The sequence below is a fragment of the Oncorhynchus keta genome, chromosome 6 (genome assembly GCF_023373465.1).
Source record: "Oncorhynchus keta strain PuntledgeMale-10-30-2019 chromosome 6, Oket_V2, whole genome shotgun sequence".
In the NCBI taxonomy this organism is placed as follows: domain Eukaryota; kingdom Metazoa; phylum Chordata; class Actinopteri; order Salmoniformes; family Salmonidae; genus Oncorhynchus; species Oncorhynchus keta.
This window is the reverse complement of record NC_068426.1, coordinates 11337281-11350467: the sequence shown is the minus strand read 5'-3', so window position 1 is coordinate 11350467 and position 13187 is coordinate 11337281. Positions and strand designations below refer to the sequence as shown.

Genomic DNA, 13187 nt, shown 5'->3' with positions numbered 1-13187 from the left:
CTCCTTCAATTGGAGTCTATTGGGCGCTAGCTGAAAAACCCAACATTAGCATGAATAGAGCACCACAGTATGAGTCATAATACACAAAACCTAGCGGTCAAACATGAAAATGGTTCCAATCATTTTCCCACAAGTTCTTAACTGACTTGACTAGTTAAATAAAGGTAAAATAAATAGGGGATTTTAGAAACACTTGAAATAAGGGCTTTATTTCATGTAAACTTACCCTGGCGTGACATTTTGATAACCTTGTAAATATCTTTAGGACAAGGTAACTTTTATCAATATATTTGCCTCTATTTACCCCCAACACAAATGAATTGCTAATTAGCTGCTGATGTGGCTATCATAAATAGCTGCAAATGCCATGATGATCTGGACAAGACTCAAATCAAGGCAAAGGTAAGAATCTCTGGATTAAACGGGCAGCAGGGAGCCTAGTGGTTAGAGTGTTGGGCCAGTAACTGAAAGGTTGCCGGATCGAATCCCGTAGCTGACAAGGTAAAAATCTGTTGTTCTGCCCCTGAACAAGGCAGTAGGTCGTCATTGTAAATATGAATGTGTTCTTCACAGACTTGCCTAGTATAAAAAAAAATACAATCTGACGTTAGATAAATTCTGTACAATTAACACAATACTGGTTAGCAAAGGCATCAGCTAGAGATGTGACATGCAGGAGCTTGTGAGATTTGTAGTTTTGCATGTCTACTTTGACGCTAATTATAATTTTCGAATCAGACAGAGACTAATATATTGATAAGTCACCTTGTCCAAGAGAGATTTGCATGATTATCAAAACGTAATTGCAGAGGTAAGCCTACACGAAACACAGACCTTATTTTAAGTGTTTCTAAAATCCCCTATGGGAAAACTGAATGGAGAAGAAAATATTGGAACCATTTCCCTGTTTGACTGCTAGGTTTAATGGGTACTATGACACCTCCACTGTGGGGCTCTATTTCGTGATGTGAGATAATTAACTTGTTCTCTGTAATATCATATAGCTTTGGAATCGTGCCATTACACATTATTTCAAGGGAAAAGGGCAGGTTTCTAGACTCATATGCTGCGTTCAAAACAACTGAGAACTCTGTAAATCTCATACTTCCGACTTCAATGCATTCAAGACAACTGGGAACTTATTTTTAAAAAATAGCTCTGACTGAAATCTTTTTGAATGGTCATCCAACTCGGAATTCCAAGTCGGAAACTCTTATCATTCTTGAGCTCTGACTTTCCAACCTGAAGGTCATCAGTGTCATGATTTGACCTTGTTTTTTTTGTCTTTTGTCTTGAAAGCACCAATACCCTGACTTTTGGTGCTGTCAAGACAACGGGGAACTCTGAAAAATATGAGGTTGGGTTGAAAAGTCTGAGCTCGAGAAAGAGGCTTGAGTTCCCGGGTTGGAATTCCGAGTTGGATGACTGTTCAAAAGATTTTTCGAAGTTGGAGCTCGTTTTTTTCCCAGTTCCTAGTTGTCTTGAAAGCACTGAAGTCAGATATTACACAAATCGGAGATGAGTTTAGCAACTGCGTGACGCAACATGACTACGTGAACGCGATTGGTCAACGGTCTGCTGGGTGGGGAGTTACACGTTCCTCCATTCATTGCCATGTAAGGATTACTATCTCCTCCTTTCTCTAATATCTCTGGTTCGCTACATACTTCATTGCTGAGAAGAAATGTACGTCCGTGACCGTGGCATAGCGTTAGGCCAGAGCAAGGAGCTGGGTAGCCAGGCAAATTCAAATTGGCCCTAGTTTAAAAAAAAGTCTCAAACCAGTTGATTTTTACTAATAATAAAACACGCTGACTTTACGCCTGGTATGTCCTGTTACCTGTGCACAGGCTACATGACTGGCCTCAATGTCATAAAGCTAGCAAGATATAAAACATTGACACATTGTAAAGATAATGAAACACCGATGTAGCAAGTAAGCACAGTAAAAACAGTCGGCGCTGATTTGAGTTACCGTCTTCCAGAATACGGCATTCTGAGAGGATGTTTTAGTGTCTATGGCAATTCAGAAAGCTTGAATACCTTGATGAATGTGTTTGTTTTTTATGCCCTTGTTTTCTTTCTGCATGCATTTTGTAATTTCTGTCATTCATGGCTCATTTGTAAAATATACATTGGACTCTATGACGGATAAAATAATGGTTAAATTAAAATAAATAACTAAATGTCTTCGAGCAGGAAAGAAAATCGAGCCCAGTCATAAGTCAGTGGTACAGACTGACGGAGCATTGATTTGAAGACATGGCGGACGACAAGGTTAGTGCCGTAAATTGGGGAGTTAAAATCTGAGCTTTTATTCGCAGTTGTAGTACTTGTTTATTAACGTTATTTACCTTCGGGTCTGTTCAATGTAGATAAGGTGACCGTGGTTTTTCTAGCTTTATGTTTTTGCGGAAGAGTTGTCACGCTAGCCTACTAGCTAGCTAATGTTAGCTAACTAAACATTTGTATCAACAACCTGATTTACTAGTCCATTGTGCGACTGCAGCCGTTATTATACTGGGTATGATGTCTGTAAGAATGTAGAATAGAAACACGATACTCATAAGCCATATTTATGGCCTGTAGATTTCCCATGAGCTGTCAAAGTTGTGCTGTGTACACTAGTCTAGAGTAATCAAAAGTCGATCAAGAAAGTAAAACAGTAACGTAAACTACTACAAGCATTAGCATCCCGGAATAATGGATTTAGTTTACAATGTAGGTAATGTGACAGTAACCATTAGAAGATTTGGATGGAATATATTTTGGCCGTTCTGCTGCACTAGGTGAAACAAACTAGATTAGTCCGAAGTCCCAGCAAAATGAGGTTGAAACGACGCAGGGTTTATAAGCGCGGATATCGACTCTGCTGCTCGAGCATATTTTGGGGCATAGTCGAGAGCGCGCTGGACTTCGGGCTAGAAGGTCGAGGGTTCGAGACCTGCTCCCTGCCTGTTTCATTACAATACGTGGTTTCCAGACGCCGAAGTTAGGTTAAATGTAGGTTTTGAATGAATGGCAAAAATACGTATTTTCTGGACGTTGAAATAGTTATTTTACAGACGTGAATTCATTTTCAGTTCTGAATGAAAGTTGTATAGATGTCTATGTTTGGACCAAATTCAGACCAGACCAAATCTGAACCAAACATGGACGTCCATCACAAGAGGCTGCTGAGGGGAGGGACGGCTCCTAATAATGGCTGTAATGGAGCAAATGGAATGGCATCAAACACCTGGAAACCATGTATATGTAACAGACTGCTCCAGCCATTACCACAATTAAGGTGCTACCAACTTTATATGTAGTCTACGTTTCGGCTAAATTAAGATTGGTCCAGACCGAACAAAATTTGAACCAAACATAAAGGTCAAGGCCGGTCCGGAATGCACCAAAGAAAGACTCTGGCGTTGGGCCGTGCTTACTGGGGTGTAGGCTAGAGTGGAATTTTATGAATGCCCATCCATGTGGTAGGCTTACGGTTTGTTAAACAGGCAGTTGCATTGGCTTTATTAGTCCTGATTTCTGTGACTAATCAATTTGGCTATTTAAATTCAGAATATCAGCAACCCAGGAGTTAAGCGGAGCCTATTGCAAAAATAATCTACGCTTTTACACAGCGGAAATTCAGATTCTCAAATTCTCAATGTTCAGTTTATCAGAAATATACGGATACGAACTTTAAACCACTGATCATGACAATTTAGCCCACGGGATGTAACTCCTGGAGAGATACGAACTTTAAACCACTGATCATGACAATTTAGCCCACGGGGTGTAACTCCTGGAGAGATACGAACTTTAAACCACTGATCATGACAATTTAGCCCACGGGGTGTAACTCCTGGAGAGATACGAACTTTAAACCACTGATCATGACAATTTAGCCCACGGGGTGTAACTCCTGGAGAGATACGAACTTTAAACCACTGATCATGACAATTTAGCCCACGGGGTGTAACTCCTGGAGAGATACGAACTTTAAACCACTGATCATGACAATTTAGCCCACGGGGTGTAACTCCTGGAGAGATACAAACTTTAAACCACTGATCATGACAAGTTAGCCCACGGGGTGTAACTCCTGGAGAGATACGAACTTTAAACCACTGATCATGACAATTTAGCCCATGGGGTGTAACTCCTGGAGAGATATGAACTTTAAACCACTGATCATGACAATTTAGCCCACGGGGTGTAACTCCTGGAGAGATACGAACTTTAAACCACTGATCATGACAATTTAGCCCACGGGGTGTAACTCCTGGAGAGATACGAACTTTAAACCACTGATAATGACAATTTAGCCCACGGGGTGTAACTCCTGGAGAGATACGAACTTTAAACCACTGATAATGACAATTTAGCCCACGGGGTGTAACTCCTGGAGAGATATGAACTTTAAACCACTGATCATGACAATTTAGCCCACGGGGTGTAACTCCTGGAGAGATACGAACTTTAAACCACTGATAATGACAATTTAGCCCACGGGGTGCCTTTAAACCACTGATAATGACAATAACTCCTGGAGAGATATGAACTTTAAACCACTGATGACTTTAAACCACTGATAATGACAATTTAGCCCACGGGTGTAACTCCTGGAGAGATACGAACTTTAAACCACTGATAATGACAATTTAGCCCACGGGGTGTAACTCCTGGAGAGATACGAACTTTAAATCACTGATAATGACAATTTAGCCCACAGGGTGTAACTCCTGGAGAGATACGAACTTTAAACCACTGATAATGACAATTTAGCCCACGGGGTGTAACTCCTGGAGAGATACGAACTTTAAACCACTGATAATGACAATTTAGCCCACGGGGTGTAACTCCTGGAGAGATACGAACTTTAAACCACTGATAATGACAATTTAGCCCACGGGGTGTAACTCCTGGAGAGATACGAACTTTAAACCACTGATAATGACAATTTAGCCCACGGGGTGTAACTCCTGGAGAGATACGAACTTTAAACCACTGATAATGACAATTTAGCCCACGGGGTGTAACTCCTGGAGAGATACAAACTTTAAACCACTGATAATGACAATTTAGCCCACGGGGTGTAACTCCTGGAGAGATACGAACTTTAAATCACTGATAATGACAATTTAGCCCACGGGGTGTAACTCCTGGAGAGCAGTTGTGAGTATCCTGGTTGTCCATTTTACTTTGACCAGGCCCATGTTTAGGATACATTGTTTAACATGGCAGTGCATTTGTTTATTTGATTGGGCGCCATTTAGGTTAGGCTATTTGATCGGAGAAACCTGCATGATGAAAAAAGTCTGTCGCATTACATTGTCATACATTTTTATCTCCATCCTGTATGCTACAGAAAAGACCACATTATTTCTACCATAGACTGTATATGCTACATGATTTATGTAAAAAAAAATTGATGGAACGTTGGTGGAGGGCCGGCCTAATGAGCGGGCGGGCTGACCCTACTTTCTTGTTTTGAGGCTCACATTTTGGTCCTAAGAATTACTGCATTCTGTTCTCTTAATATTGTCATTGTAGATTTTTTTTCTTCTCCCAGTTATCAGTAGCCACCCAGGATATGACCAACCACGCCTAATTATAGAAGATTCATATATTAACTGAAATCCTGTTTGATATGTATGTCATTGACCTTTGACATGTACTACAACAGGACCCCTTGAGACCACTGAAGGACCTGGCAGAGCTCAAGGACCAGCTAGAGGACATTCAGCGGCGTGTGGAGAAGGAAGTACAGGCTGGGATCCCACAGGTCAGATGTCTGACACAAACGCAGGCCTCTGGCTGCTTTCACGCAAACATGACCTCATACAAACCCTCACTTTTCTGTAGTTGTTATAGATCAGGTCTGTATATGTGCAGATAAGAGTACACGTTTTCCATACATCTTGTCAAACTGTCAGATGGGCCTTAGATGAACATCATACCTGTTTGTTGTGTGTTTCAAACATGAGGGTGACTTTTTGTTGTTCCAGGGTGGCAGTGTGCTGGCCTCTCCTTTCCTTAAGGGCTTCATGGCAGGATATATTGTGTCTAGGCTGCGATCCTCTGCGGTTTTGGGTGTGATCCTTGGGACTTGCACAGGCATCTTTGCAGCTCAAAATTTTGGTGTGCCCAACATCGAGCAAACCCTGAAAGACTTTTTCAACACTCTAAAAGGACCCGGCAAATAGCAGCCCTGGTTCTGGGGGAGAAGATGGGTCACTGAACCAAAAAAACTGCCCCCTAAAAAAGATCCATTGAACTACTCCACTCCACAGCCTTCAGTTTTAGATTGCACAATGGTACTGAATTCAGAAAAATTATGTTTTGTTTGTGTGGAGAAATTTAGGAAAAACCAATATGGTTGCTTGAATTATGCATCACGTCTTTACAATCATCTCTTGCAATGTGTGCAATACTCCTCAGGGGCTTATGTATTTTTTATATATATATTAACTGGAAAGATAATATTCTTGTTTTATGCAATGGGGATTTTACTGATGGAAGTGGGTGCTTTATAGGGGGAGATTTTCTTTGCCTCAGGACAGCTTTCAATTTGGTCTTGCTTGTAGATTAACCATCCAACCCTTGTTATACCCAAATTATATTTACAACATACTGTAGTACCCATATGTTAAACATGACCATGAGAATATTATGTTAATATCTACAGATCTGTCCCTAGCACGTTCTCTGCCTATGTTCTGACTTTTAGGTCACTGTAAACCTGTATTGACCTGTTCCTAGTAGACCAGTGTTTTTTGTGTCTGGTTGATAGTTCTGTACACTGAGTACATCACAATGCAGTCTATATAATGGTGCACAGTGACCTCTGCAGGGGAACTATCGACCTGCAGTTTGCATCCATATCGGTCAGGTGGTCCTGCCAGGAGTTCCTGTGATTTAGCAAAGTAAATCCATATACCAACTGATATAACCCTGGACATCTGGCTCAAGCATTGCAATTCTATTAATGTTCAGTACTGCCTTCTCAGCCAGAACAAACTACATGGGATAAGTTTCTGATTTACCACAATACTTGTTTACTAGGCCCAATCTTGAGCCATGCACTATTAGGTTAATGATATTGTCCTCAGAGTGGGTTGTAGTCTCCTAGCTTCTAGGACCCCCAGCTGTTCCATGTATTTTAAATATTCCACAGCTAGCACACCTGGTTCAACTAATCATCAAACCATTGAATAGGGGAATCAGAATCAGGCCATTTCAGAGCTAAAACTAAACTTTAAAAATGCCAGAGGAGAGATTTGAAAACCACTGCCATTGTCATCAGACTGACAGATGTTGGAGAGCCTAATAGAATGAGATGCTCACAGTTATTCATGTTCTCAGCACTAACATGCAATCTATATCGGTTTCATCTCACAGTGACATGAGAAATCACCAATAGCAGAGCATTTATAATTGGTTTTCAATACATGAGGTATGCTATGTCAGTGATGTCTGTTCTTGTTGTGACAAAATGTAGCTGCACATTTTCTTTTGCTTTGGTGTGTACACTTGAAATGGTATGACATTTCATTTATATGGCAGCCCTTGAAATAAAGTGTTTCATTTCAGTGGCATTTATTTTGACTTAATTTTATTAGCTAGAATGACAGTTTTATGGTAAGCAGTGAGCAGCAGTTAGTACACCTGGCCTTATTGTATCAAAATCATAGGTTACTTAAATAGACCCATAAAGAAATTACAACAAACGAGAACTTGTTAGTTTCCAAATCCATGTGCTGGATTATTTAGAATGTCCACAGAATCGGGGCAATCTGAAAGGAAGTGCTGAAATGTAGATATGTCTAGTGGGACAGTTTTACTGGTCCTCACAGCTCACTGGTTTTTACTCATCTGTAAATAAAGAGAAATGTACATTACCAACAGAATAGCCAGATGGTTCCTTACAGCATACACATGTAGTCAGGCGATACTTGAAGAAAGGTCAACGATTAATTGCTTCCTATTTTATTGGAAAATTACATGCCACAAGGGTACTTACTACTCAGCATCACATCAGGTATGGCCATCACATGATTGAGTGCTGCAAAAGGTAGTAAAAATGGATGTGAATTAGGGCTGTCAAACTATTATGAGAGTTAATCGCTGTATTTGCTGTGATTAATCGCAAATTCATAATTTGCTTAAATGTAACTAATTACATTTTTTTTATACAAAAGGCATTACAAGCATATTGACATCTTGATTTTGTTCTAAGTAATGGTAAACAAAATCTAACCTCAATGTAAACTTGTTTTGACATCGCACTGTTGTTTTTAGCTGAATAGATTATGTATTTTGGATGTTTTCAGTCTATTTTGAATGCTTTCAGACTGTGAATTATTGCATAAAATAAATAGTGCCCTAAAATGACAAAAATACATTTGAGTTAACGGATTAACTGTGACAGCCCTAGTATGAATACATAATAATAATATAGAATCTAAGAGCATTAACCACAATGGATTAATTCACAAAAAAATGCATTAATATCTATCTTCTCTGAAGAAAGGGAAACTGAGACTAGTCAGGTCCAAGGAAAATTCCTGATTCATAAGGGAACTTCAGGTTGGAATTGTTTGGTTTCATTTGAGTATTTCTGATTGGCTGACTTGATCAGCATCATCAGTTGTTAGTGGAAGATTTTCTTGAACACAAAGGGGAACTCAAATATCTTGTCTCTGATGCAACTAAACCAAAAATAGTGCACTTGTTCAAGAAATCAAATGGTTAGTTGGAACTTCTAGGGTCAGTTTGTTTAGAAACAGATTAAGATAACACCTGGACTTAAACTATTCTTATGGAGATTCTCTATTGAGCCTGTTTTTTAATAATAATAATAATAATATATGCCATTTAGCAGACGCAAGGATAAGGCTTAATCTTTGTCTGGGAAACTAGTCCCTAAAGTAGAAAAGAGTGAAGTGGGTCTAGTGTTTATGGGACCCAACATCTGAGTATAATAATAAAAAATGAATATCCATCTATATTCAACTTCAAAATGAATAATCAACTTCAAACAGGATCTTACCGGATGTGGCGCCGCAACTAGCAGGCCCACTGGTTACGGTGCCAGAGAGCTGCTTCCCACTGGCATCCACACACCAGCAAAGGGGTTTGTCGTTCAAGCACTGCTGGAGCAGGTAGTTGCCCTGCTCATCACACTGGGGTCGGAAGGATTCAATACTCACTGGCTTCAACCCTGTTGACTCCAGCTGACACTGCGTGGGAGAAACTGATCCTGTGTTGATGAAAGACCTACATGTTACTTGATGAGAGAGGAAGTGAGATAAAGAGGGGGCGGGGGAGCTTTGAAAGGGGGGTTTACTGGCATGACAGTTGAAATGTCAATTAATAACATTTCATACCTTCCTTTGGCCCTTGGGTAAATGTCCCCTGAAAAGGGAAGCCGAAAGACAGAACTGAGAATAAAGGCATATTCAAGAGACTGCTAATCATGCTAATCATAGTTTAACATGTCATTTCTTTAGCTGAAGACTGACCTCATCAGCAGACTCATCGATCAGCAATGGCTTGGTGTTCATGGGCACATGCAGCTTCATGGGGACAGCAGCTGTAGACAGAAAGAGAGAAACTTTCATATACATTTACAAAGTTTAGCCTACATAAGCTACAGTATCTTTTTGAGTGGTAGTTCACTCATTTCCTGTTCAAAAGGCTCCAAATAAAGGGTGTAGCTCTGATAGCCATTAACTAACACTGGAACTTTACAGGACCAGGTCCTGAGCAGAGCATATTGCCTCACCAGCGCGCCCTTGACTCAGCTCATTCTTCAGGAATTTGCTCTCTTCCTGCAGGTCTTTAATGTCGTTCTTCTGGCCCAGGACAAAGTAGGCCGTCAGAGCCTGACCAGCAATGAGCAGGCAGGCCAAGAGGGTGAAACCGGCTATCTTGAAGGCCCTCTTGTTGGATCCTCTGTGAGGAGACAGAATATAGACATTGAGAACATGATGGATACTTTATTGCTTTGTTATAAGTCTGATGGATGGGACTTTTCGTATAATTCCGCTATTACAGTAATCAATATAAATGTGTATGTGGCACAAACAAAAGATTTGAATCAATTACTAGACCATACTAAATCATGCCTTCTTTATGACGGTAATATTATTTTCACAACAAAAATAATGACGTTGGGCAGACACAGGAATTTATCTAGATTCTAAATCACATTAAAACAAAGATAACATCTATCAGCGTATATATGCCCAATTTATGTAATCACAGATTAAAACTAATACTGCTCAACTATTTGTATATCTAGATAGGCGTTTGGCCAGCGTAGAAGTGATGATCATGCTTTTTAGTTTGGCAAAAAAAAGTAATTTTTTTGTCAGTTTGATCATTGTTTCCTTTCCCCAGGGAATATTTTTTCGACATAACACGATTTATTTGAAATTACCCTGTAAATGTTAGAAAATTAGAATAAAGACATTGACAAGATAAAATGTATGTAATATTCCTTACTCTGCCGTAGTTCCTACATTAATTGCTGTCTGCTCGCTGGAAGCTCCGATGAGGGGCTGTCTCTGTGGGTCCGACATCCTGTAGTAGTCTCTCTGTTACAACCTTTAAAGGGGGTTTCAATCTGAAATGGCTCACCCAAAACAGACACCGTTTATAACCTGTCCGAGGAGAAGGGAAATTGAGATTGGTCAAATTCAAGGAAAGTCCCTGACTCATAAAATAAACTCAGGTTGGACAGTTTGGTTTCATTAAATTATTTCTGATTGGCTGACTTGATCAGCATCAGCAGTTGTTGGTGGAATATTTTATTTAACACAAAGAGGAACTACAATATCTTAGGTGTCTGCAGCAATTCAACCAGAGAGGAAGAGCCGAAGCGAAGCATAACTTTGTTTTATTCGCTCACCAAGCGAGTCGTTTTTGCTGGAGGTCAATAGGAGTTTCGAATTTGATTAACGAAAAAAGTAATTGCTTATTTGCTACGTATGCCTTATTGGATCGAATATACATTTTGTAATGTTCAGGTTGTCACTAGTGTACTGATTGATATAAGTAGGACATGTGACATCCCAGCCACGTTGAGAAAAACACTTTATATCGGAGTTGTGCCTGTCCACACGCGTATTTTCCCTCTCATTAACTATAATTCATTGTTAGAGCTGCCACTTAAGTATCTGGTCAATATAATGGATAACATGTGACTAAACCGTAAACAATTTTCTTGTTAAAGAGATCTAATGGTTAGTTGGAACTTCTAGGGCAGGATTCCTAGAGAGTTTAATGCTGGCCTAAAAAAACGATTTAAATTAAGAATCTCCATTGACTATGCTTTTTAAGGATTAGCCTTAATCTGTGTCCTGGAAACCAGCCCCTAGAAAAGTGAAGTAGGTTTTGTGTTTATGGGACCTAACATTTGAGTATAATACAATCCCTCAATGTGTTCTGTTTGGGTAGGGACGTACTATTCTTGTCTGGTTTAGAGGTATATTTGTTGTGCACATATTGCTGTATTTAATGTGTCTATAGTTTTTACTATGTACTGCAAAATGAATTGCACCTCAGGGATAATAGACTCTTCTCTAATAAGGGGAATTTGTCAGAGAAAATCTGATAGACATTTACCTGTTTGACAATGGTATTCCCCCTAGTAGTGTCACGTTTAGAAATCTCCCAAAGATCATTTACAGTCATTTTACTTTAAAACATGAACCACACCCAATTATTTGGAACCAATGATTAGTACATTGGACGAAAGGTCAAAAAGTTGGCCAATGAAGGGTAATAGCCCAAATGAGTTTACATTACAAAGCAGTTACAAAGGTCACGTTCCCCTGCTCAGATGTTGCATGCATCAACTAATGATTGCGTGCCTCATCGACTGACAGATTGCTATAAGATGTTGTTAGCCGGTATGTAAAATACCAAATCCAGGGTTTGTAAGATCTGGCATGAATCAGCAATGCCTGGGCAGAGGAACGTGAGAAAGATCTGTGATTGGTCAAAAGACACATTTGTTGAAAAAAGTCAGAATTGGGTTGCCTGTGTAAACTCAGGGGCGGCAGGTAGTCTAGCGCAGAATTTCCCAAACTCTGTCCTGGGGCTCCCACTGGGTGCACGTTTTGTTTTTTTGCACTAGCACTACACAGCTGATTCACGACAGTAGTAGGCCTAATTACCAACAATGACGAGACCGCCTAAATGTGAGGGCCCTGGCAGAGTGGTGTCAGGAAAATAACCTCTCCCTCAAAGTCAACAAAACAAAGGAGCTGATTGTGGACCTCAGGACACAGAAGAGTGAGCAAGCACCCATTCACATCAACGGAACCGCAGTGGAGAAGGTGCAAAGCTTGAAGTTCGTTGGCGTAAACATCACTGACAATTTGAAATGGTCCACCCACACAGACAAGTGTGGTAAAGAAAGTGCAAGAGCACCTCTTCAACCTCAGGAGGCTGAAGAAATTTGGCTTGGCCCCTAAGACCCTAACAAACTTTTACAGATGCACAATTGAGAGCATCCTGTCAGACTGTATCACCGCCTGGTACGTCAACTCAGGGATCTCCAGAGGGTGGTCCGGTCTGCCCAACGCATCAACCGGGGGCACACTGCCTGCCCTCCAGGACACATAAGGCACCCGATGTCACAGGAAGGCCAAAAAGATCATCAAGGACATAAACCACCCGGGCCACGGCCTGGCCTGTTCACTATCTAGTCACCAGCTACCATCTAGAAGGCAAGGTCAGTACAGGCGCATCAAAGCTGGGACCGAGAGACTGAAAATCAGCTTCTAGCTCAAGGCCTTCAGACTGCCATCACTAGCCAGCTACCACCCGGTTACTCAACCCTGCACCTTAGAGGCTGCTGCGCTATATACATAGACGTGAAATCACTGGTCACTTTAATAATGTTTCCATTCTGTTTTACTCATTTCATATGTATATACTGTATTCTATTCTACTATATTTTAGTCAATGCCACACCGACATTGCTCGTCCTAATATTTATATATTTCTTAATTCCAACCTTTTACTTTTAGATGTGGTGTATTGTTTTGAATGGTTAGATACTACTGAGCTAGTAACACAAGCATTTCGCTACACCTCCAGTAACATCTGCTAAATATGTGTATGGGGGCGGGAGGTGGCGCGCATCGCAACAGTGTTTAAGAGCATTGGGGGTTAAGGGGTTGGGTTAA

At 40.5% G+C, this 13187-nt stretch overlaps 2 protein-coding genes across 5 annotated transcripts; one reads left to right on the top strand and one right to left on the bottom strand.

The window, feature by feature from the left end:
* Positions 1-1668: 1668 nt before the first annotated feature.
* On the top strand, positions 1669-7583 carry LOC118384939 (SLC35A4 upstream open reading frame protein-like). 4 transcript variants are annotated; one of them, XM_035771658.2, is made up of 4 exons: positions 1669-1686; positions 2200-2277; positions 5672-5770; positions 5994-7583. In XM_035771658.2, the coding sequence occupies exons 2-4, from the start codon at positions 2263-2265 to the stop codon at positions 6189-6191; spliced, it is 312 nt and encodes a 103-aa protein (XP_035627551.1). In that variant the 5' UTR covers positions 1669-1686; positions 2200-2262; the 3' UTR covers positions 6192-7583. The 4 variants fall into 4 exon arrangements, with proteins under 4 accessions (XP_035627551.1, XP_035627549.1, XP_035627550.1 ...); XM_035771656.2 differs by lacking the exon at positions 1669-1686 and adding an exon at positions 1715-1826; XM_035771657.2 differs by lacking the exon at positions 1669-1686 and adding an exon at positions 1900-1936.
* cd74b (CD74 molecule, major histocompatibility complex, class II invariant chain b) lies at positions 7584-10703 on the bottom strand. Its single transcript, XM_035771655.2, has 7 exons — positions 10495-10703; positions 9773-9942; positions 9510-9580; positions 9375-9402; positions 9038-9247; positions 8009-8050; positions 7584-7860 (listed from the first exon to the last, which is right to left on the bottom strand). The coding sequence occupies exons 1-7, from the start codon at positions 10569-10571 to the stop codon at positions 7853-7855; spliced, it is 606 nt and encodes a 201-aa protein (XP_035627548.1). The 5' UTR covers positions 10572-10703; the 3' UTR covers positions 7584-7852.
* Between the last annotated feature and the right edge of the window lie 2484 nt (positions 10704-13187).